General features: G+C 36.4%; 1 protein-coding gene across 3 annotated transcripts in view; it reads right to left on the bottom strand.

Annotated features, from left to right (window-relative positions):
* LOC150087252 (RUN domain-containing protein 1) overlaps window positions 1-22,239 on the bottom strand; it is a 295,153-nt gene that overhangs the window by 67,304 nt on the left and 205,610 nt on the right. For all 3 annotated transcript variants that reach the window (XM_090371915.1, XM_090371918.1, XM_090371916.1), the window contains exon 13: window positions 14,776-14,886. In XM_090371915.1, coding sequence (XP_090228041.1) covers window positions 14,776-14,886 — 111 coding nt within the window. The remainder of the gene's footprint in view (window positions 1-14,775; window positions 14,887-22,239) is intronic.

Raw genomic sequence — 22,239 nt, 5'->3', positions numbered from 1 at the left:
TGTGGACTAGCATATATATATATATATCATTGTCATTCTGATTTGCATGTCACATGTACATACAGACCTAACATGCTCTTCTTGTTGTTTAAATGTTGTTCAAACAAGCACTGTACTTAATATTTGTTGTTAAAAAGTGCCAACATTTAAGCCAGCAAAATTTCTATTCCTCTCCCCATAGCAAAGTTCTACTTTATTTTTATTATTCATCTTTTTCAGTACTTATTTATATTTAATTTTTAGGATTTCATGTGTACTGTATTTTTATTTTGTAAAATAAACTATTTTAATTTTTTACTAGGGGGCTTTGCCCCTGCTCTCCCACACTCGCACACGCTTTTATACATAAAATGTAGAGGTATACGGAGTAAGTCAAATATTTTCTACGTAAATGACACAGCTATCGAAATGCACTGGTCGATATCTAATCAGGAAATGACCTATGTAATTATTTACCTGTGTATTTTTAGTGGACGGCATTCTCAATGTCGAATAAATATCACAGTAAACTCCAGAACGGCGTACACCCTCCAACATGGTGACAAGCAAAACAGTGGGAAAGCAGTGATCAAAACGTTTTTACCCCCATATTTGGACAAACGGACAGGAACAAAGCAGTGATTGACAGATGCCACTGCTTTCCCCAACCATCCTAGATTGATATGCCTAGGTTGTTTTCCCCAATTTGCCACTGTTTTTAAATCGGGAACTCATTTTCCCATTTTAAAACAGCGAGATGTAGGGATAAATGCCCTACATAAGCTAAGCCCCCCCCCCTCTCCTCAATGACACAAAACAATCAGAAAAGGGAGGTGCCTTCACTTATCAATTATCGCCATCTTCCTTGCTTTCATCGAACTACCTGCCGGTGTATACTATCCTGGACTTCAGCCAATATCACTATGTAATTATTTACCTGCGTTTACATAGGTCACTTAGGACAAGCCCTTTTGCTTCAGGTTCCATAATACAAGGAATACTGTTGCATCCGAAAGAGCAAGACTAAAATATTTAACTGCAATATTTACAAACTATACAAATATCTAAAATATTTACAAAATACCAAACTACAATATTTACAAATTACAATATTCATTAATATACAAAAAACATTACAATGGAACATCCAATATTAGACAGAGAATCAAGTGCACGAGGTTGGTGAATGTTATGGAGGCAGTCGTCAATAATTAATTGCACTTGTAGTGACGTAATTGCCTCACCCTCTTCTCCAATTGGCTCAAATAAATATCACTAGGAGGAAAAGTTTTTTTAATGTATAGATAGATATTCTGCCATTTAATTAGTTGAGAAAAGACTTGATTATAGCAATATTAAAATTTATATTTACCAACACTCTTTTCAGAGAGAAAATCTTAATATAGCGTTTTTAATTATATATTTCACATGTACTCTAATTTCGCTTGCTAAGACATTGAAATCCAGAAAGCCACTGGTCCCAAACATTCTGGATAAGGGATCCAAAAATGTACTTATATCCATTCAACAAATCCTGGTAAAATACTTTCACTTGTGAATATCATCATCATCACATCACAATCATCCATGATCCTGACTATCACAGGGTTGATAGTAGAGGAACCCTTACCTGGGAGTAATGCAGAGTGCTAAGGTGGTGGTTGATGGTGAGTGAGGTCTCAGTTGTTAATGGTAAGAGCAGAGGTTTTAACTTCAGGAAATGGAACTGTGAAAAACTGCTATTTTAACTGCACCTGAGCTTGTTGCTCAAATCTGTGTCTGTCCATATAAGTGTTAATGGGTGCAGGTTGAAAAACCCAGAATAACTCAGTGTATGCGTGTTGGGGGATGGGAATCCTAGTTCAACTACCTGAAATTGGCTAACTATGATATTGATTAAAGAGGACTTTACAAATTCCTTCTGCCTGAGATCGGCTAACTACAATATTGATTGAAGAGGACCTTACAAATTCCTTCAGTGCTTGACAGGAATCAAATCCAACACAATACAGACAACAATGTATTGTGCTGATTAAAGTAACATGGAGAAAGGGGCCTATGACAATCTACATCCCCTTCATATTTTATTCTGGAGACTAGGCACCTGTGAAGCAATCTGATTGAGGTGTTTAAGGCTTTGAATGGATTGAGCAAGCTCGATGCTAATGGGAATCTTCCTCTTGCTCAGACTATGCACATGAAGAGGCATAAATTCAAATTGAGGAAGGATGCTTGCAGAACAGATGTGTGGAAGTTTGCCTTTAGCTAACGGGTGATTGAAAGATGGAAAAAACTTCTACCTGATGTTGTCATGGAGGTGGATAGCTTGAATAAATTCAGGGAAGGATTATATAAACTGTTGGGGAGAGTTGACAGGTGAAATGGGAAGGTTTGTTTTTGGCTGATGCTGTATAAGCTTTCTTCTTGCATTATTTGCCACTACTAATAACTATTCAGACTACATAGGGGATTATTCAAGATGAAGTGGTTGAAGGACATAGTTATGCATACATGATAGTTACATGGCTTCTGATAACTGGAAAGACAGCATGGGTGGGAAGAATAGAGTTGATGGAATAACTTGAATCCACCATAATGGAAGCTACATATGCTTATATACTATCAATAAAACACTGGAGGAGAAGGCAAAGGCAGACAAACAAGGAGCTGGCTAGTTTAACAGAACAGCAAGTTAATGTATACAGTGCATTTAAGACACTTTGGCCTTCTCCTCCAGTGTTTTTTCTTTTTCTGAGAGAAGTGAAAAGCAAATAATTAATATTTTATCAGAAGCAAATAATTAATATTAATATCCTGTTACCAATTAATTAACTGATAATATAATAAAGTTAACTGCTTCCACTTCTCTGTACATTCCTATAAATGTAATATTCACCCCACATTTTGTAATATTCTATAATCAACAGTGCTGCACGAAATGTTGATGTATTTGAGGCTCTGATTTAATAAATTGAAACCAACTGTAGTATGCTGTCAATGTGTTCAAAATGCAGTTTGCTTTCCTGGATTTATTCATTGATTTTATTATTATTATTATTAGCTATATGGTGCAAGGAAGCCCGAGGATTTTGCTGCAACAGCCAAAAAAAAAAAAAAAAATTTCTGAGTTACCCTGAGAGAGAGAGAACAAGAGTCAGAAGTAGAAGGGGAATCATCAAGAAAGAGAAGAATGATGATATCCAGCTCATCTGGGTGTGCCAAGCCCATACTCACCAGATGTGAGCCCCTGAATAACAATTGAAATACAACACATATTTAACATTTCTTACGTGATTAATATCATAAACAAACATATAGCATAAGCTTGATACATAATACACATAACTGTGCTGCCACTTTATTAAGTACACCTACCTAGTAGCGTGTTGAGCCCCCTGTAGCCTTCAAAACAGCCTGAATTCATCTAGGCATGGATTGAACGAGATGCTGAAAACGTTGTGCAGGAATGGAGTACCATGCAGACATGAGTGTGTCATGCAGTTCCTTGAGATTCGACAGAGGTGTAGGCCTGCAGAGAACAGCCCTTTCCAGCTCATCCCAAAGAGGTTCAATAGCATTGAGATCTGTGAACTGAGCGGGCCACTGCAGCAAAGAAAAGTCACTGTCATGTTCCTGGAATCATTCCATAGTGATTCGGGCTTTGTGTGGTGGCACATTATCCTGCTGGAAGTAACCACCTGACTAAGGATAAATTGTCAACATGAACGGGCGCACTTGGTCAGCAACGATGTTTAGGTATGATGTGGCATTCAGACATGAATCTATGGGCATCAATGGACCCAATGTGTGCCAAGAAAACATTCCCCACACCATAACACTGATCCACCACCTTGCACAGTAGTTGTCAGACATGACAGATCCATGGATTCATGTTGTTTTCGTCAAATTCTGAGCCTTCCATCAACATGATGCACCAGGAACTTCGACTCGTCAGATCAAGCAACTGTTTTCCAATCCTCGATAGTCCAGTGCTAGTGTTGCTGTGCCCACAGGAGGCATGCTATCTTGTTCTTCATTGATAACAAAGGTACGCAATGTGGCCGTCGGCTGTTGTAGCCCATTTGCGAATAGTGATCCATTGTGATATTTTGTTCTGCGCACCAAGGTTGTATTCTGAAGTTATGTGCAACATTGTGGCCTGTCTGTTTTCTTACAAAATTCTAGCCATCCTCCTCCTCTGACCTCTCTCATCAACAAGAGATTTTCTTCCACAGGAGTGCAAGTGCTTGAGAGGATGTTTTCTGTTCATTGCACCATTCTCGATACACCCTTAAAACTGTGGTGCGTGAAAAGTTCAGGAGAACTGCCGTTTCAGAGATGCTTTGTCCAGCACTTCTTGCACCTACTACCAAGCCACGTTCAAAGTCCGTTAGATCATTTTTCCCCATTCTTGCTGGAGTTTGTACGCTTAACCGATACTAGAAAGATTGTTCTGCTGCATTTATAGCCACAACTGTGGATATAAATGTAGCAGAACAACCTTTCTGCACGGTCATGTGATGCACCATTGTGGGACAAACCATTTATGTGCACAGCAGGGGCACAGCATCTCTAAAGTGGCAGCACAGTGTATATTACGTATATTAGCCACCAGGGACACAAATATAAAATCTAATGGAATATTTATATATCTTATTTAGTATTTTAGTAAACTGATAACAACCACATGATTTTCTAAAACTACAATAACTTTTATGCATGAATAGAGAACATTTTGTTTCTGTGCATTTAACATATTGCCCATTCATTCATCCCTCCAAATAGCACATGGCGACACACATAATATCTAGTGCTTCAGCTACAATATATGGTATATGGATAGCCTAGGTAATAATGTATGGTGGGAGAAAAAGAGCTAGATTCCCATTTTGTATGAATTTAATGAAATTTGGAATAATAGCTTGACAAACCTTTCTACAGGGATTATACAGGGATATAAAATTTCACAAAAACCTATCCACTGCTTCAGGTACAATATACAGTATGTAGACACCCTACGTGATATTTATGGATAAACAGAAATGATAATTTCAAGATTTCTATTTGTATGATTGAAATGAAATTCGGAATGACTCAACCAATCTTTCTACACGGATTAAATATAAAATTTCACAAAAATCTGTCCACCTCTTCGGCTACAATATACAGTATGTGACACCGTATATGTGACATTTATGGAAAGAAAAAAAAAATAAATAAATAAAATAAAATAATTGACAGCTTTTATTTGTCTGATTTTAAAGAAATTTGGACAAGTCTAAAATTTCACGAAATCCATCCACTGGAAGTCAAGTTATTACATGTGGATAGATGGAAGGACAGACATACATGGTGCAGACAACAGGTACTTATGCATATATAACAAACACACCTAAATAAATAAACAAAAAAAAAAAAAAATAGCATTGAACAATTACAGAGTGACGAAAAGAACTGAAGCTCATAATAATTATAAGCTAGTCTGTGAAATGGTACCAATGAAGTGGCTGGGATGGCAAAGTGACTATGAGCAATCACTGACTGATAAAGCAAAGAAAAGAAACAGGTGTTTGACACATGTAAATAAAAAGGAAAGATAAAATCCCTTACATAATAGACACTGGACAGTCCTTGACAATCCAGATGATGTAGCAGAAGAATTAGAATATCCATGTACAGTCAGTCCTCGTATAGCACGATAGTTGTGTTCCTAGAAACCCTCGTGCAATGCAAAATCGTGCAATAAGAACAACAGGACCTATGGAAAAATGTGGTTAGGTGCTGACCACCCAAGATTGAACACACATTTGTAATAAAAACATTACCGAACACAATAAATAATCGTAATAAAATACTTACGTATTTTATTACGACTATTACGTAATAAAATATTGCTACTGCTTTTGCTTCTATCGTAAGCGAACTTGTTTTTTGTTTGATTTTTCTATCCAAACAGATGACAGCCGTTCCATCTCTTCCAATTCTTTGTGTCTTAATCTAAATGGATTTTAATTACACTTTGAGTTGTTCCTGCTATCAAAGTTGTTTTTATTTTCTCTGCATTCTTTGTAATTCTCATCGTTGCCTCATTTAGGCCTGTAGCACATGCTGTTGTTGTTATTTGGTTTTTAGGAGCATTAGCAACTAAGGCCATATTGCTCCGGGATATGCAGTGGTCATTCCCTGACCTTTCCGCATCCTCCGTATTTGGTGGTGAAGGGCTCGAACCCCAGTCTAATCAAGAAGCGTGTGCTACGCACTGTTGCTCCTTCCCACCTGGCTACGGAGGTGCCTGTAGCACATGCAATATCACATGGTCTTTCATTTCGCTAAAAGCGTTTCACAATTTCATATTTTTTTCTCTATCGACAGAGGCAGACTGGCCATAAGCCTTACTGGGGAAACCCCAGTGGGCCAGAGGCCGGTGTAATTTTGGCCATAAACGCTAGTATGAGGCCACTACAAATTTTCCCGGGTAAGAATTTTTGACCCAGTCTGCCTCTGTTTATCGATATTACTTTTCTTTTTCTATCTGAATCTGTAGTGTCTTTCACCAGGACGCTTCCTTTTCACACCTTTTAAGTATTTTACCCATTTTTAGGAAATAAAGCACAATTACAAAACGAGGAGGCAAGCTTGATACACATAAACAAAGCTGCGCGCGTGTAGCAACTGAATAAACAACACCGAAGGGAGAGACGCACTATGAACACCTCACTAGCTCACATTTCTGGGGGTTACTACCGTAAAACAATAAAAACAATTTCCAGTTGCGTTTCTGCTAGTGGAATCTGTTATAAACTGGTAGCAAAATCGATCTAATTGCATTTGCGATAATACCGATAGCTGGAATGGTGTGGGTTTTTACGCTATTACGGTGAAATGTGTTTTCCTTTCACTGATACAAATACATTTTCAGAATCTTCTCTTCATTCCTATCATGTTGCATTCAGTTGGGGTGATTCTGCATTCGACTGCCATTTCTCGTAAACACAAAGGCGAATCGTGCATAAGCGAATTTGGTTCGTGTTATATACAATATTGTTCCCCTATTTATAAATCATGTATGATCGAATTCGTGTAATGTAAACACGTGTTATACGAGGACTGACTGTACTAGGCAAGAAATTTGAGTTCCTGGGAACAGATAAATTTTTGAAAAATTTTGTTTCATTGACCTGATTAGTACGTTAAATCATATTCTATAAATAGCTTTACAGCCCTAGTCACATTCTTTAGTTTATTTTTAAAATTAGCTAGAGATGTGTAAGTTACAACTTAATCAAAATAGAATAAGTGGTTTACCTCAGTAATTTCTTGTAAAATGCTCCAATAATCGATATGCTCAATTACACAATAAATTTAGTAAAATTACTTAAATGTATCTTTACACCAGAAGGAAAATTTATGATCCAACATATCCAACAATAAGTAATTTTACTAAATTCATTGTATAATAATGTGTCAATATTGGAGAATTTTACAAGAAATTACTGAAGTAAACCTCTTATTCATTTTTGATTTACTTATAACATAAAACATACTGAGCTTCGTTGTTCTTATATTTTCTAAGTTATAACTTAATATATGAACATTTGAATCTCTGATATGGCACGAATATTGTATCTTGTAACTTTATACTGTGGTGCATAGTAGGGGAATTCTAGTATCTTAATTGTGATAAATAGGGATTTACTTGAAAGTTTGAATCACATAGGTTGGCATCAGTAGATAATTTTGTTTGTTTGTTTTGTTATTTGGTTTTTAGGAGCATTAGCAACTAAGGCCATATTGCTCCGGGGATATGCGGTGGTCATTCCCTGACTGTTTCCGCATCCTCTGTATTTGGTGGTCACGGGCTCGAACCCCGGTCTAATCAAGAAGCGTGTGCTACGCACTGCTGCTCCTGCCCACATGGCCACGGAGGTGCCGATAATTTTATTAGCTATTATAATTAATTTAAAACTTTCAAGTGTAAAGGTATATAATAAATTTCATACAAAATACGTATAACATACGTATTACATATATTAGCATATATTAACCACTAGAGGGTCACAAATATAAAATCTAAGGGAACAAAAGATGATTGGATGATTTCAAGAAGTTCACCTATGGGCAATGGATTGTCAAACATTGAAATAACTTCTGCTATAACATAATGGAGACAGTGAGTCTGACAAAGTGGGATGGTTGAGTGGGAGATGGCAGAGAGTGGTAATAAATGGACAATGCTCTACATGGACTAATGTTATTAGTGGAGTCCCCCAGGATTTGGTGCTGGACCCATTGTTGTTTTGTGTATTTATTAATGATATCAATGAAGGTATATCAGGCTTAATGTCCACATTTACAGATGATACAAAGGTTGGCAGAGTTGTTAATGATAGTAAAGACAGTATGCTACTATCTAGACATAAACAGGATCTAGAAAAGTTAGGCAGTTGGGCTGTGAAGTGGCAACTGAAGTTTAATATTGACAAATGCAAAGTACTGCATATGGGTAGCAGTAACCTCCTTGTCTAGCAGAGATGAGGTGATTATACCTTTGTATAAGGCAACACCTTCAGTACTGTGTACAGGTCTGACGGCCTCATTTTAGGAAGGATGTAGAGTTGCTGGAATGAGTACAGAGAAGGGCAACAAGGTTGGTGAGAGGAACAACGGGATTCGCTTCCCAAGAGAGGCTTAAATTCTGCAAGTTGCAGTATCTGGAGACTAGGCACCTGCGAGGTGATCTGACTGAGGTGTACAAGACCTTGAATGATTTGAGCAGACTCAATGCTGATGGGGTACTTCCGCTTGCTCAGATTAAGAACCTGAAGGGGCATAGATTCAAACTGAGAAAAGACTTGTAGAATAGATGTGTGGAAGTTTGCCTTTAGCCAGGAGGTAGTTGATTGCCGGAACAGACTTCCATCTGATATTTTGGAAGTTGCGGAAGCTTAAAGAAATTTAAGGCTGAACTAGACAAACATTTGGAGTGACTGGATGGGTGAAAAGGATAGGGTTTTTTTTTTTTTTTTTTTGGCTGATGCTCTATAAGCTTGCTTTCTTGCACCATAAGCCTCGACTAATGCTAATGCTAAAATTTAAAGTAGAATTGGATGATTACTTTGTGGGAGTGAGAATAAGAATATTGTTTTATTTGAATTATTATTTTATTTATATATTTTTGGTTGATGCAAAGGAACCATTTTTGTTTCCTTGAATTATTCATTTTGAAGTTGCTACTGAACCCTGCTCCTTCCCAATAGCATTTACACCTCTTCTAGTATGGATAAACTGAAATGTGTGAAAATGAAACACAAAGTCCAAATTTGGTCCCACGATTTATGAATAGCTTGCATATTTCAAAAAAAAAAAAAAAAACTGCAAACCTAACTATATACAATTATATATTTATAATTATAACAAAACTGAAGGGTTATAATGAAAAACAGCTACAATTCAGTTTAGTTACCAGTATGCATATAAAGTTTAAAGTTAACATTTCTATTCTCTTCCTCAATAATTATATGCTTTAGAAATATGGAATCATGCTAATTAACATCCCTTTATCTTGTACTATGGATATAAAAAAATACATTTAAAAAAACTAAGCTATTGAAATCAAAGCAAACTGTAATCAACTAATGGTACAAAAACTATGATTTACAAATTAAGATTTCTTTATTTCACCTCTGATACTTTTCTTTATCAAAGGTGAAGTAAAAAATATTTACTTCACCTCTGATAAAGAAAATACTTTATCAGAAAATTAAAAAAAAATGAAAAATACTTTTCTTTACTTCTCTCTGATTGGATGTCATGTTTATACACGACATCCAATCAGAGAGAGAAATGGAAAAGTGTTTTTTTGAAACAAAATTTGATGCAAATTACCTGCTCAGTAATTTCATGCTCATTTTACTTTTAAAATGAGCATGAAAACACTGAAGGCATATCATTCTATTTTACAACACTATTTATGCTATTTTATACTACAGTGAACCGTTGCACGATTGGTTCACTATATGTGAACCAATTGATTCAAATCACTTTACAATGGACTCTCCATAACAAAATACCGTTCACTATACGATATGTGGTAAGTGCCAATCATTGTGATCATGTTTGCAAATTGAATTTTAATGCTATTAAACAGTGATTCTAATAAGAGAAAATAGGTGGAATATTATCCACAGGCTATAAAAGTAAAGATTGCAAATTTGCATTTTATTACATTACCAATTAACAAAATTAAATTATATGTGAAAATCAGAAGAATATTTTCCACAGGTTAGCAAAATAAAAATAAATTCAAGCTTACGTACGCAGTTTAATTAATATGTACTGTAATATGCACATACTAATCAGTTGATATTTCTGTTCACTGACAGTTTTGGGGAGGAGGGTTTTTAATAAATTTAAAACAGTAAAAAAGATAAATTGCAACTAACACAATACATGCAAGTGAGATACATAGTAGCAAGTTTACAAAGCTATTATTTATGGTTTTTTATATGATTGAAGATTTCATGGAAGAGGAAGCACATTCCACCATAATAATGTAAAAATCCACAAAATTCCAGCTATCGGTATTATCGCAAATGCAATAAGATCAAGTTAATGCTATTAAACAGTGATTCTATAATATCATATATTCTATATTCTATATATATAGAATATATATCATATATTCTATAATAGGCAATCTATGATAAATTTCATTTATTATAGATTGCCCTAACAGAAAAGCCCAATAAACCAGAAACTGCAAATTGTTTTATGGTAGTGACCTCCAAAAATGTGCTTTAGAAAAATATCACAAGGGTATTCATAATTGATTCTTATAAGTGAACATATGATAATGATGAAAGTGTAGTGCATTTTAATGATTTGAATTGGTTTTTTGAAATTAAAGCGGCTGATTCTACTAGCCAGTGATCATGTTAACTGGCGCCTACTTATTTCACTTTACGATGGGATGGGCTTACGACTTTCTCCGACCAGACCACGTGTTCCTTCCTCTCAGCCAATAGCAGTATTTTTAAACGTGTTGGCTGCGTGTTTTGTTTTTGAATCATTTAGTTGAAGTATTTTTTGTGTTGTGCTTTAATTAATATATTAGTTTTAATCAATTTTTTAATCAATATGTACAATTTCCATTATAAAAATGATCTTTTATAGAGATAAACAGATCAGTTATATAGTGAAAATTTCAACTTCCGAGGTCTTGGAACGAATTACCAAAAAATATTGTGTTATTGGATTCACATTACGATATTTTCGCGATACGATGGTGTCTCTGGAACAAATTAATATCGTAAAGCGGGGATCCACTATAGTATTTAATGTGCTAATTTAGACTAATGTAGATAAACAAGTAATTCATGTTAGTTAGTTAGTTATTTGGTTTTTAAGAGCATTAGCAACTAAGGCCATATTGCTCCGGGGATATGCGGTGGTCATTCCCTGACCTTTCTGCATCCTCCATATTTGGTGGGCACGGGCTCGAACCCCGGTCTAATCAAGAAGCGTGTGCTACGCACTGCTGCTCCTGCCCACCTGGCTAAGGAGGTGCTCAAGTAAGTAATTTGTGCGTTACTATGTTTAGATGAGTCACTGAATATGCTGAAGTCACAACCCACTACAACACCATTATTTCAAGGTACAAAGTCAGTCCCCAATCCTTTTGATAACACCTTTCACAAGGGGCATTCAAAAAGTGTTGTTAAACACATACTCTAGAATTAGGTAGAAAAGTACAAATAGGCATAGTGATACATGATAGTCATGGAAGCATCTACATAAAATTTCAGCCATATAAACTTTATTCTGTTTCTTTTTGGCAGGTACAATTCCAAAGTCTGCTCATGATCAAGCCAAATATGGAAAAATTTTGGCAGAGAGTGGTTATAAAATTTCTAACAAAAGAAAACGTGGAATTACTTGAAATCATTCAATATTTGAACAAGGTATGTGGTGAATCGACTTCATCAGAGAGGCAGTTTATTGAATTTAAGCATGGCTGAGTGAATATTGACGACTCACTGACTAAGCAGTCAGCATCAGCCCAAAATGAGATGCATAAATTAGTTATGGAAGACTGTAAAATGAACATTGAACAGATAACCAGTAAAGAAAAGATTAGCCCTGGATCAGTAAACACCATACTGCATGTGTGAATGTGAATGCAATATATACACTACACATGACAAAGATGCCTTGCTAGTAAGTTCCAAGAATGCTGAGTGACAGTCACAAGAGATAAGAGTGAATTTCACCAAGTCTCTTTTGGAGTGTGCCACTCTGAATGAAGAATTTTTTGACTGAACTGTTACTGCTGATGAATGTTGGGTTCTCTACTCTGATCCAGAATCTAAAGTTACTACATGCAATGGAACCATACTTGGTCATCCACTCCAAAAAAATTCAAAGTACAAGCCTCAACTAGGAAGATTCTGTTAACAGTCTTCTGGGATTGTTTGGGATTACTGCCCATTGATTCTTGAAAATGGTAAAACTGTGACAGGGAGCTACTATGTGGATCTGTTAACTAAATTACAAGAAAACACCAAACAGTAGCAAAAAGGGAATGCTGTTTGGAAAAGTGTTACTGCTAGATGGCCTCACCTCATCGATGTTAACAATAATGGCCAAACTGGGGTTCAAGTCTTTGCTGCATCCACCTTATTCACCTGATATGGTCCCATCTGACTTTTATTTGTTTGGAAAATTGAAATGGCACCTGTTGGAAGGCATTTTGTGGACAATGAACACCTGAAACAGGCAACGACTGAATGGTTCAACAAGCAAAATACAGACTTCCACAAGGAGGAGATTTTCAAGTTGAAACACTGAGGGAAAAAACGCATAACAAGGTGACAACTACATGGAGAAGTCTTAACATGCCATCCAAATTTAATGTCTGTGATGATCACAGGGACTATATCTACATGTTTGATAAAAGTTTTATGAATGCCCCTCATATATATGAATAAAACTATCTATTATGTGTAATGGTCTTAATGTTCATGACAAAATGAAAATTTCCTTAACCTTGGCATTGTACTACTTTTAATGAAATGGCATCAAGGAAAGGTTAATATACCATTTATTTAAAGTGTGAGGCACTCTTACAATGGCCTGTTTCAGGGCAGAATGGTCTCTCATCAGAAAGCAAACAGTCTCTATTACACAGCAGTGTCACATCAACATGTTGAAGATCAAAGACTAATGTGCATGTCCAAACATTGCACATCACACAAAAATGCCTTTTCTCCCCATAATATATTTTTTAAATTCAACAATAAGCTTATGATGAATCTGCATTTGGTGTGCTGCCTTTTTGCATGCAGAAAATGAGTCACACTCTTCAGCCGACCGGGCTAGCCGAGTGGGTAAAGTACCTGACCGGCAACCCAAAGGTCGCGGGTTCGATTCCCGCCTCGGGCTTGGATCAAAGTACTGCAAAAACCTTGGGAGGTGCAATATGGCCACAGAAGCCGATGCGCCAACAACTACCAAATCAAAAAAAAAAAAAAAAAAAAAAAATCACACTCTTCAACACTATTTGTAAATCTCTGCAGTCTTACTGTCATTCCAGTTTGGATGATGTGCACATACACAAACTTAATGTACTCGTCTTACTGTTAAATAAATCCTATAAGTCCTTCAATAATTTCGAGTAAAACACCCACTGTGTTCCTGACACTACTATGGTGTATGTCTTAGGACACCACATAAACATATTAAACTGTTCAATTACAAACACTAGTATGTTTTTCCCATTATAATATCTACTTGTCTGTTACTGCATGCAGTGGGGGGGGGGAATTCTCCATTTTATAACCTAAGGTTGTCAATAGCAAAAATTAAGATAACCAACAATTTTATTTTTTAACTTGTTAACTCTTTCACAAGCAAGTTTGTCAAACATTTGTGGGCTTTCAGAAGTGAGTTCACCAAATGCGAGTATGCCATTCCAACTGTGAAGATGGGAACAAGACAAGGTGTCATTGTCTGTAAGCATTTCTCATGGTATGGACTAGATCCAGTGGTTGCAGTGTATGGACCCATGAATGCTGCAATTCTACATCGATGTTCTGGACAATTCTGTATGACCTGCACCACAAAAATTTACAGAAGCAGCCCTTACACCTTCTAACATGACATGCTATATGTCATAAAGCAAGAACTGTTAATGAGTCATTTAAAGAGAATGTTATTCTCTTCAAATGACTTCTCTTCAGCACAGAACCCTGAACACAATCCAATTAATTGAACACCTTTGGGATGAACTGGAATGTGTAAGGCCAAAATGGGCCTCTTCATCAATCAAGTTCATGAATGCTCCTTTAAAGGAGAGATGGAATAGTAGAAAATGATCCACAATACATTTAAACAGTCACTGTGGCCAAAGATTATTAATTCTTTGAGTAGATAAATATTTTACAAGTGCTCCATGGCTTTTGGTCAGATTCTTTAAGCAAAATCGGTCATGCACAACATAGAAATTTCAAACTATCATAAACTATAATTTTAATTTAAAAATGTGACAATTTCATCTTTTCTAATAACCATTCACTCAACTTCCAGTACTTCCAGAAGTCTACAACTTCACATTTTAATTATAAATCATGTCTACTACATCAGTGGCAAAACTACAAATGCACCCCCCCCCTCACTCTTTGAAAACCACATGATACACTGCAAGGCCTCCCCTTGACCCTTTGGGCTCCCAAGCAGTGGTTAGACCTGGCAGTATGGTAGTTTTGCCACTGCCCTACATAATTAAAATAAATAATTTACCTTTAATTCATAGTATTTCAGTATAAGATCCCAAGAATGCATCATTTTAGTTGACGATGATGAATTAACTGCAAAACATCCTAATGGTACCAGACTTGTGCTCTGGCCAACCTGTGGTTAAAGAAACACAACCAGAATGCCTTAAATTTTAAAATGGCCTGTTATTCAATTTCAAAAAAACTGAAAGATTTTTAATTATAATAAATAACAGCAATATTACAAAATTTTTACAGTAATTTTCCTGATCTCAGATACATAAAAAAAGGAGGGGGCTACCATAAACATTTAAAGTACAATTAATTTTGTATATAACATTATTCTGCTCTTCCCACTGCATGTGGCCTAAATGGTGGATATCCTAGGTGGTGAATCCATGGCATGCGTACAAATTTTTTGGGCACGCGAAATTCAGAACATCCTAAAAAAATTTCAAACTTCATGCAGTGATTTGTCTGAAGTCGGAGTGGTGAGATGTACTGACAAAATTGTGAAATGAAATTAAGAAAAAAAAATTCATATATTTTGTATATTTATTCAGAACATAAGTTACTGGTAAAGCTATGAGAGATATATTATCTATATTCAGTATTTAGTGTAGTCTCCTTCATTGTTAATTACAGTTTGCATGTGATGTGGAGATTGGAGATTATTCTTCATTAATTCCAGTAAATTCTCATATTTTAATTGCTATTTGCCCTTTACAGATTGTTCAGAATGTCAGTTCAACCAGCAAAGAAACAAACGTTCAAATGAAGAGGGGGAGTGGCAAAGAATTTCAAGAATCTTGGAGTGAAAGATTTGCTTTGAAGGATAATAAAGCATCATGCATTTTGTGTTCTGAAATATGAGGGTAGTTTTTAAAATATTCAGCCAATCTTGGCACATGATTTAGCTAATTTTACATTTTGGGGTGGTAGTTTTTTTAAAAGATTTAGCCGATTTTGGCATGCACCCTTAAAAAAGTTTGCCACCCCTGTCCTAGGGTATGTTATTTCTGACTTTCACAACTTATTAACTGTTGTTAATAACCTAAAGCAATTCAAGCAAGCAGCATTTGCTTAATTTGAGACCACTTTCTTATTAACTGCTGCAGCTGCTTTGGTTTACCACATCCATATTTTCTATTTTTAGTGCTTTTCTAATGTAAGAAAAGTCCAACAATAAAAACTTACAGTTTTCAAGTGTGCTTATTTTAGTATACTGAAATAAGTACACTTGAAATGTATGTTGTACACAGCTGAGTCAAAAATTTACAGTACTTCCCTTCTGCAAGTATTTGGGCTACATTTATTCAGTCTATCAGAGGGATAAGATATTTCTCCATGAATTATTCCAGATTTTCTGGCTTGCACACCATGCAACTCAGTCTGTAGCTACACGCATTTACAGAAACAATAAAATAAGTGGTATGAATTGATGGCCTATGGCTCCTTTTGGTGCAATGATGACTCCAAAAGGAGTCATCGATGAAAAAGTGATCTTCTGCCTTTCATTATACCTCCTCAGTAGACCCAAACAGTATCCCTTCAGGTGCTGTTTCATTCTAGAGAAACAAATAATTAAAAAATTGTGTGTGTGTGCGCCAAGCACGCACAGCAAAAGTTAAGCGAAACTTCTTTAGAATCTTTTGAAATGTTTATTATTTTAATGTTACAGTGGTTTAATATTTTACAATTGTTTTACAAGTTTATTATAAAATTTTTACAGATCTCTACTTTGTACTCAATGGAGGTGGTTTCATTGCATGTATGCATGCTCTATAGGCCTTACAACACTCATTATTAGTCATCAGCACGTTGAATTATAAATTTTTTTCTGTTGAAATTTTTTATGAAATAGGGTAGAGAATGACAAAAGAAATATTTTGGCTTTTAAATTTTTAAAATTGGACTGCTAGAAGCTTAGATATAGTGATTTAAAACATAAACAAGACAAGTGTGCAAGTTACACTGTAGCCGTGCTGTAGGGGTACTGACTGCATCATGCGTCGCTGCTATGTACGGCATCACATTGCTTGTGCCTGGTACGGAGTGGACAATAATGGGGGGTGGGGTGGGGTGATGAATCATTTCATGTTGCATTTTTGTGGCGATTATTGTCAATCCACAGACACAAGTTACTCCCATGTGAAAACTGCCTGGGCATGCCTAAAGAAGTAGAAGTTTCACTTCAGCAGAATTAATATTACTTCTCATGATCTGTGTTGGCTGTATCTGTTTTCTCTAACAAAGGTATAATCGAATATCAATTTCAAAAATTTTATACTCTACCATACTGAACATGTAGGTTTATAGTTTGATAAAATGTGTTGGCGACCATCAGGTTGTGCGTGTGACATACTTCACTCTTTCAATCATTACTATAAAAGGTAATGCAATCATTAATTGTGACATTTTCACTGGCTCTAAACGTTTCTTAATTATTCTGCTCTGCATTTGGTGATTTAAATCTGTCTTAGATTAATATATGATACTGACTGATTCATTCAATTTTCCAGAGAAATTCCATTAGCATCAGAATTTACGATAATTCAAAGTTTGTTTGCCACTATCAAAGTTTCTTCATTTTTGCTGCATCAACAATCAATCTATTAATAATTAATTTATTTATTTATTTACAGCTATACATTGCAATAATTGCCCTACTGCTCATATCATGTAAACATTAAGAGATAACATTTACATGGTATGAGCAGCAATTCCTCTGTAAAAATATTTTAGAGAAAATATGACATCTGTAAAGTTTTATTAATAGTACTAACTAGTAAAAAGCCAATTACACCCGGTAGTATTCGGAGGTGGTCACCTGCCAAGTACTAACCAGGCCTAACACTGCTTAACTTCGGTGATCGGATGAGAACTGGTGCATTCAACCTAGCATAATAGTTGGCTATGCAGAGCACCTGTAATGCGTTTACTTATGGCTTAGATTCACTTCAACAAGAACTAGATCTGGTAATCAAAACATCTTCTAAAAACAGGAGATGTCATGTTTTGTCTGAGACTCAGTGATCAAAGAAACTGATACACAAAGGACTCCTTCAGTGGAGCAGCCAATTTCCTGACTGTATACATGCAGTCATTTGCACTTGATAGCTTCTCACAAACAATGGAGCGTGTCTCTGTAAATAGTTCTGCTGACTTTACACTCTAGCCACATTAACTTGTTGAATGTGAAAAGCCATCCAGTATAAATGCTTTCATCCGTGGCAACAGTGATCCAGTATATGGGTAGATGTTTCATATGCATGTTGTAAAAGTAGTACTGTGCTTCATTAACTAAAAGGACTGTGTTTAGGTCTAGATCTGATAAACTGTCAATCTGCTTCCTGCATGTAATGAGGGTATATTCTGTACAATGATATCTATAAGATTTCATACACTACGTTATCACAGACACTGCTTGTATTCCAAATAATTTATGACGTGACACAATAATATCAGAAATACGATCCATCATTAGTCTAGAGTCCTGTCTGAATACCTCTTGAACACAGCAATGGCCTTTTCATTTATAAACTGTTCCCAGCCTTCTCTCATACAGATCATCTTCAAGCAACTGTTAATCCTTCTTAAAGTGTCAAAATCAATTGCAGACATTAATCCAAAATATGAATTTGTCTACACAAAATTCCATTCATCAGTCTTTCCCAGATAGATGAAAAAAATTGTAATCTGCTCTTTGTTCAAACATTACCATCCTCACAAGGGTAGTACAAAAATAACTCTCAAGTAAAGAGTTTATGCACTCTATATGGCACATAATTGGTATTAATAGTGGCAAATGGTGCAAGAAAGCAAGCTTATAAAGCATCAGCCAAAAAAAAAAAAAAAAAAAAAAAACAAGAAAAGAAAAAAATTAAAAAAATAATAAAAAAAGTAAAACTTTTGCCTTGCCATATCACCTGTCCATCTGCTCCAATAATCTGCCTAATTATTCCTTAAATTCATCCAAACTACCCATTTCCGCAACAACAGATGGAAGTTTGTTCCTACAATCAACTACCTGCTGCCTGAAAGCAAACTTCTGCACAACTATCCGGCAACCATTCTTCCTCAGTTTGAATTTATAACCTGGCTGTGTGTAGTCTGAGCAAGAGGAAGAGTAATATCAGCATTGAGCTTGATCAATCCATTAAACACCTCGTCAGCCTTAAACACCTCAATCAGATCACTGCACAGGCACCATTTATTAGAAAAACTTTCAAACATAAAGGTAAGTAAGGCTCCTGGAGTTTTTACTGCCAAAATTACTGGCATATACCCAGTAATTTTGTGGGAGGCCTCCATGAGTGTATTGAATCCCAAGTTAATGTTGAAGGTACATTTGAACTCAAGAGAGATTACTTTGGATTAGAGAAATGCCAGATGTGGTCTCCATTCAAGTATGGAGACCACATCTGAAGAAAGACATTGGGCTTCTTGAAAGGGCAACCATATGAGGAAAGACTGATTATGTGGGCTACATAGTTTGGAAAATAGGTACCTAATTAGGGTGATCAGATTGAGATTTCTAAGGTTCTGAGGGGAGGGAGGGTTGGTAAAATGAATGAAGGCAGAATTTTCATTGTTATTGAGAATTCCAAAACTGGGGGGGGGGCATAAATTCAAATTACAGGAAGAGGTTTAAACTAGATTGTAGGAAGTTTCCTTTTAGCCAGCAAATCGTTTGCTGGAACAGGTTGCCTTTGCACAAAGTTGAGGCTGACAGCTTGAATAAATTCAAAGGTACAAGTTAGTGCATAGTGCATTTCCATCATTTCTGTACATAGCCAACTACATAAGTAGTTATAAATTGGCATCATTAAGTATATCTCATATTGTAATACCTTCACAACGAGTTGCCATGATATTGCACTATGTTGAATAAGTAACGCTTCACCATAGGAGAAGACTATTGTTACTTATTCTCAGCGGATACCATCACCCACATGGCACAGTTTCAGAGCTTATTGGCTCCTCATCAGTGGGTGGGCAGGTGTTGCCATGATGACAACCCAGTTGCAAAGTATAAATTCACAATATAGATGCCTGATGGTGTGGATATACTCAATATGAGATATACTTAATGAGGCCAATTTATAACTACTTATGTAGTTGGCTATGTACAGAAATGATACAAATGCACTAACTTATACATTAGTTACACTATTTACGTAACCTGAGGCTTTAGCCCTAAACTATACTATAATATAGGCGCCTCCGTAGCCAGGTGGGAAGGAGCAGCAGTGCGTAGCACACGCTTCTTGATTAGACCGGGGTTCGAGCCCGTCACCACCAAATACGGAGGATGCGGAAAGGTCAGGGAATGACCACCGCATATACCGGAGCAATATGGCCTTAGTTGCTAATGCTCCTAAAAACCAAATAACAACAACATACCATAATATAAATCCAAAGGTAAATTGGATAGTTATCTATGTGAGGGAAGCAAAAAAAAATAATTTATTTTTATCAGAGGAAAAATAATATCAGCATTGAGCTTGTTCAATCCATTCAAAGACTTAAACACCTCAATCAATCACTTCACAGGCACCTAATCATCAGATGCTACAATTTGCAGCACTGAAGCCTATCTTGGTAAGACCTTTTGGTGGCCTTACCGCCAATCTCATTGCCCTTCTCTGCACCCATTCCAGCAGGTCTACTTCTTTCCTAAAATTAGGTCTCCTGACCAGTATCATACTCAATATGAGGTGTAATCATTATCTTTTACAATGGGAAAATCACCTGCTAACAAAGTTAGCATTAGTAGAGGCATATGATGCAAGAAAGCAAGCTTATACAGCATCAGCCAAAAAAAAAAAAAAAATACCTTCCCATTTCACCCATCCATTTGCTCCAAATGTTTGTCTAGTTCTGCCTTCAATTAATTTAAGCTGTCAACTTCAACAACAACAGATGGAAGTTTGTTCCAGCAATCAGCCACCCACTGACTAAAGACAAATTTCAGCACATCGGTTCTACAACTGGCTTTACTCAATTTGAATTTATGTCCCCTCAAGGTGATTAATCTGGGCAAGAGGAAGAATCCCATCAGCATTCAGCATACTCAAACCATTCGAGGCCTTGTACACTTCAATCAGATCACTTCGCAGGTGCCTAGTCTCCAGACACTGTAATTTGCAAAACTTAAGCCTTTCTTCGTAAGAGTTTCCCCAGAAAAGGAGTTAAACTAACAGGTCTGTAATTACTTGTGTCACTCTTTGATCCTACTTTATGGATTGGGGTGACATTTGCACATCTCCAGTCCATCGGTACTACCCCCTCCCCGAGTCCAAGGAAGCTCTCTATAATTATGGCTAAGGGTTTGCTTACTTCCTTTGCTGCCTCCTTTAATATAACTGGATAAATCCCAACTACCCCAGGTGCCTCTCTTATGTTTATCTTCAACAATTTCTCCTTTACTTTGCTCTCAGTTATTACAAAATCATTTAGTTCACTGCCAGAGTTTAATACACCTCTGGCAACCCCCCCCCCCCCCCGAATAACTCCTCATGTGTAAATGTAGATGCAAAATTCTCATTCAGTTTGTTAGCTACCTGAGCAGGATCAACAACAGTTGAACCATCGATATCAAGTAGACCAATGTCATTCATCCCCTTCTAGAGTTTACATAAGTAAAGAACTCTTTGCTGTTTTTCCTTGCATCCTTTGCCAAAGATTTCTTGTAATCTGCCTTTGCCTGCCTAACCTCCTTTGTGACTTGATTACAGACCAGCTTATATCTACCATAGGCTTCTGTGTCACCTGTTAATTTGTATGTATCTCGTGCATTTCACTTCTCTGCCACAGGTATAATTAGTTCATCTGACATCGATTTAGGCCTAAACTTGAACAATATTTTTTAGTTGGTATGTAAAGCCTGGTAGCTTCCAAGATTAATTCTTTGAATGCTTCCCATTTTGAATTTGCTGTTGGTAACATTATCAGTTGGTCCCACCGTATAGAATTTAAATACTGTCTCAGACCTCCATAGTCGCCTTTATGAAAGCAAAAACCCTTCCCTTTACCCCTGATGGTAGTTACCCCGTTGAGTAAATCCCACTTCAGCACACTGTAAACACTGCCATCTAGTTGTTCTTTTATCTGCAAATTGTTAATGCACGAAAAATCACTACTGATAATCAAATCAAGAATATTACTCCTTCTGGTTGCCTCCTGAACATGCTCCTATAGAAAACAATCATCCAATAAATCTACAAAAGCCTTGCTAGTGTGTGAGTGACCAACCCACAAGTTCCATTCAAAATCTGGGATATTAAAACCCCCATTATAAGACAATCTGATTTACTAGTCCACTCTATTTCTCTATACAGTTGTTCATTTTACTCGTCAGAGTCATTTGGCCTATAACACACTCCTACTCTCACTTTTGCTTTCCCAAGGCTTATGTCACACCAAACTGACTCGACACTGCACTGTCTACACATGTCAACTGGCTACACTTCCTTAGATTTTGTGT

The sequence above is a fragment of the Mastigoproctus giganteus genome, chromosome 4 (assembly GCF_048544385.1).
Source record: "Mastigoproctus giganteus isolate SK-2022 chromosome 4, ASM4854438v1, whole genome shotgun sequence".
Lineage (NCBI taxonomy): Eukaryota > Metazoa > Arthropoda > Arachnida > Uropygi > Thelyphonidae > Mastigoproctus > Mastigoproctus giganteus.
The sequence above is the reverse complement of the archived record's forward strand: the minus strand, read 5'-3'. Positions and strand labels throughout refer to the sequence as shown.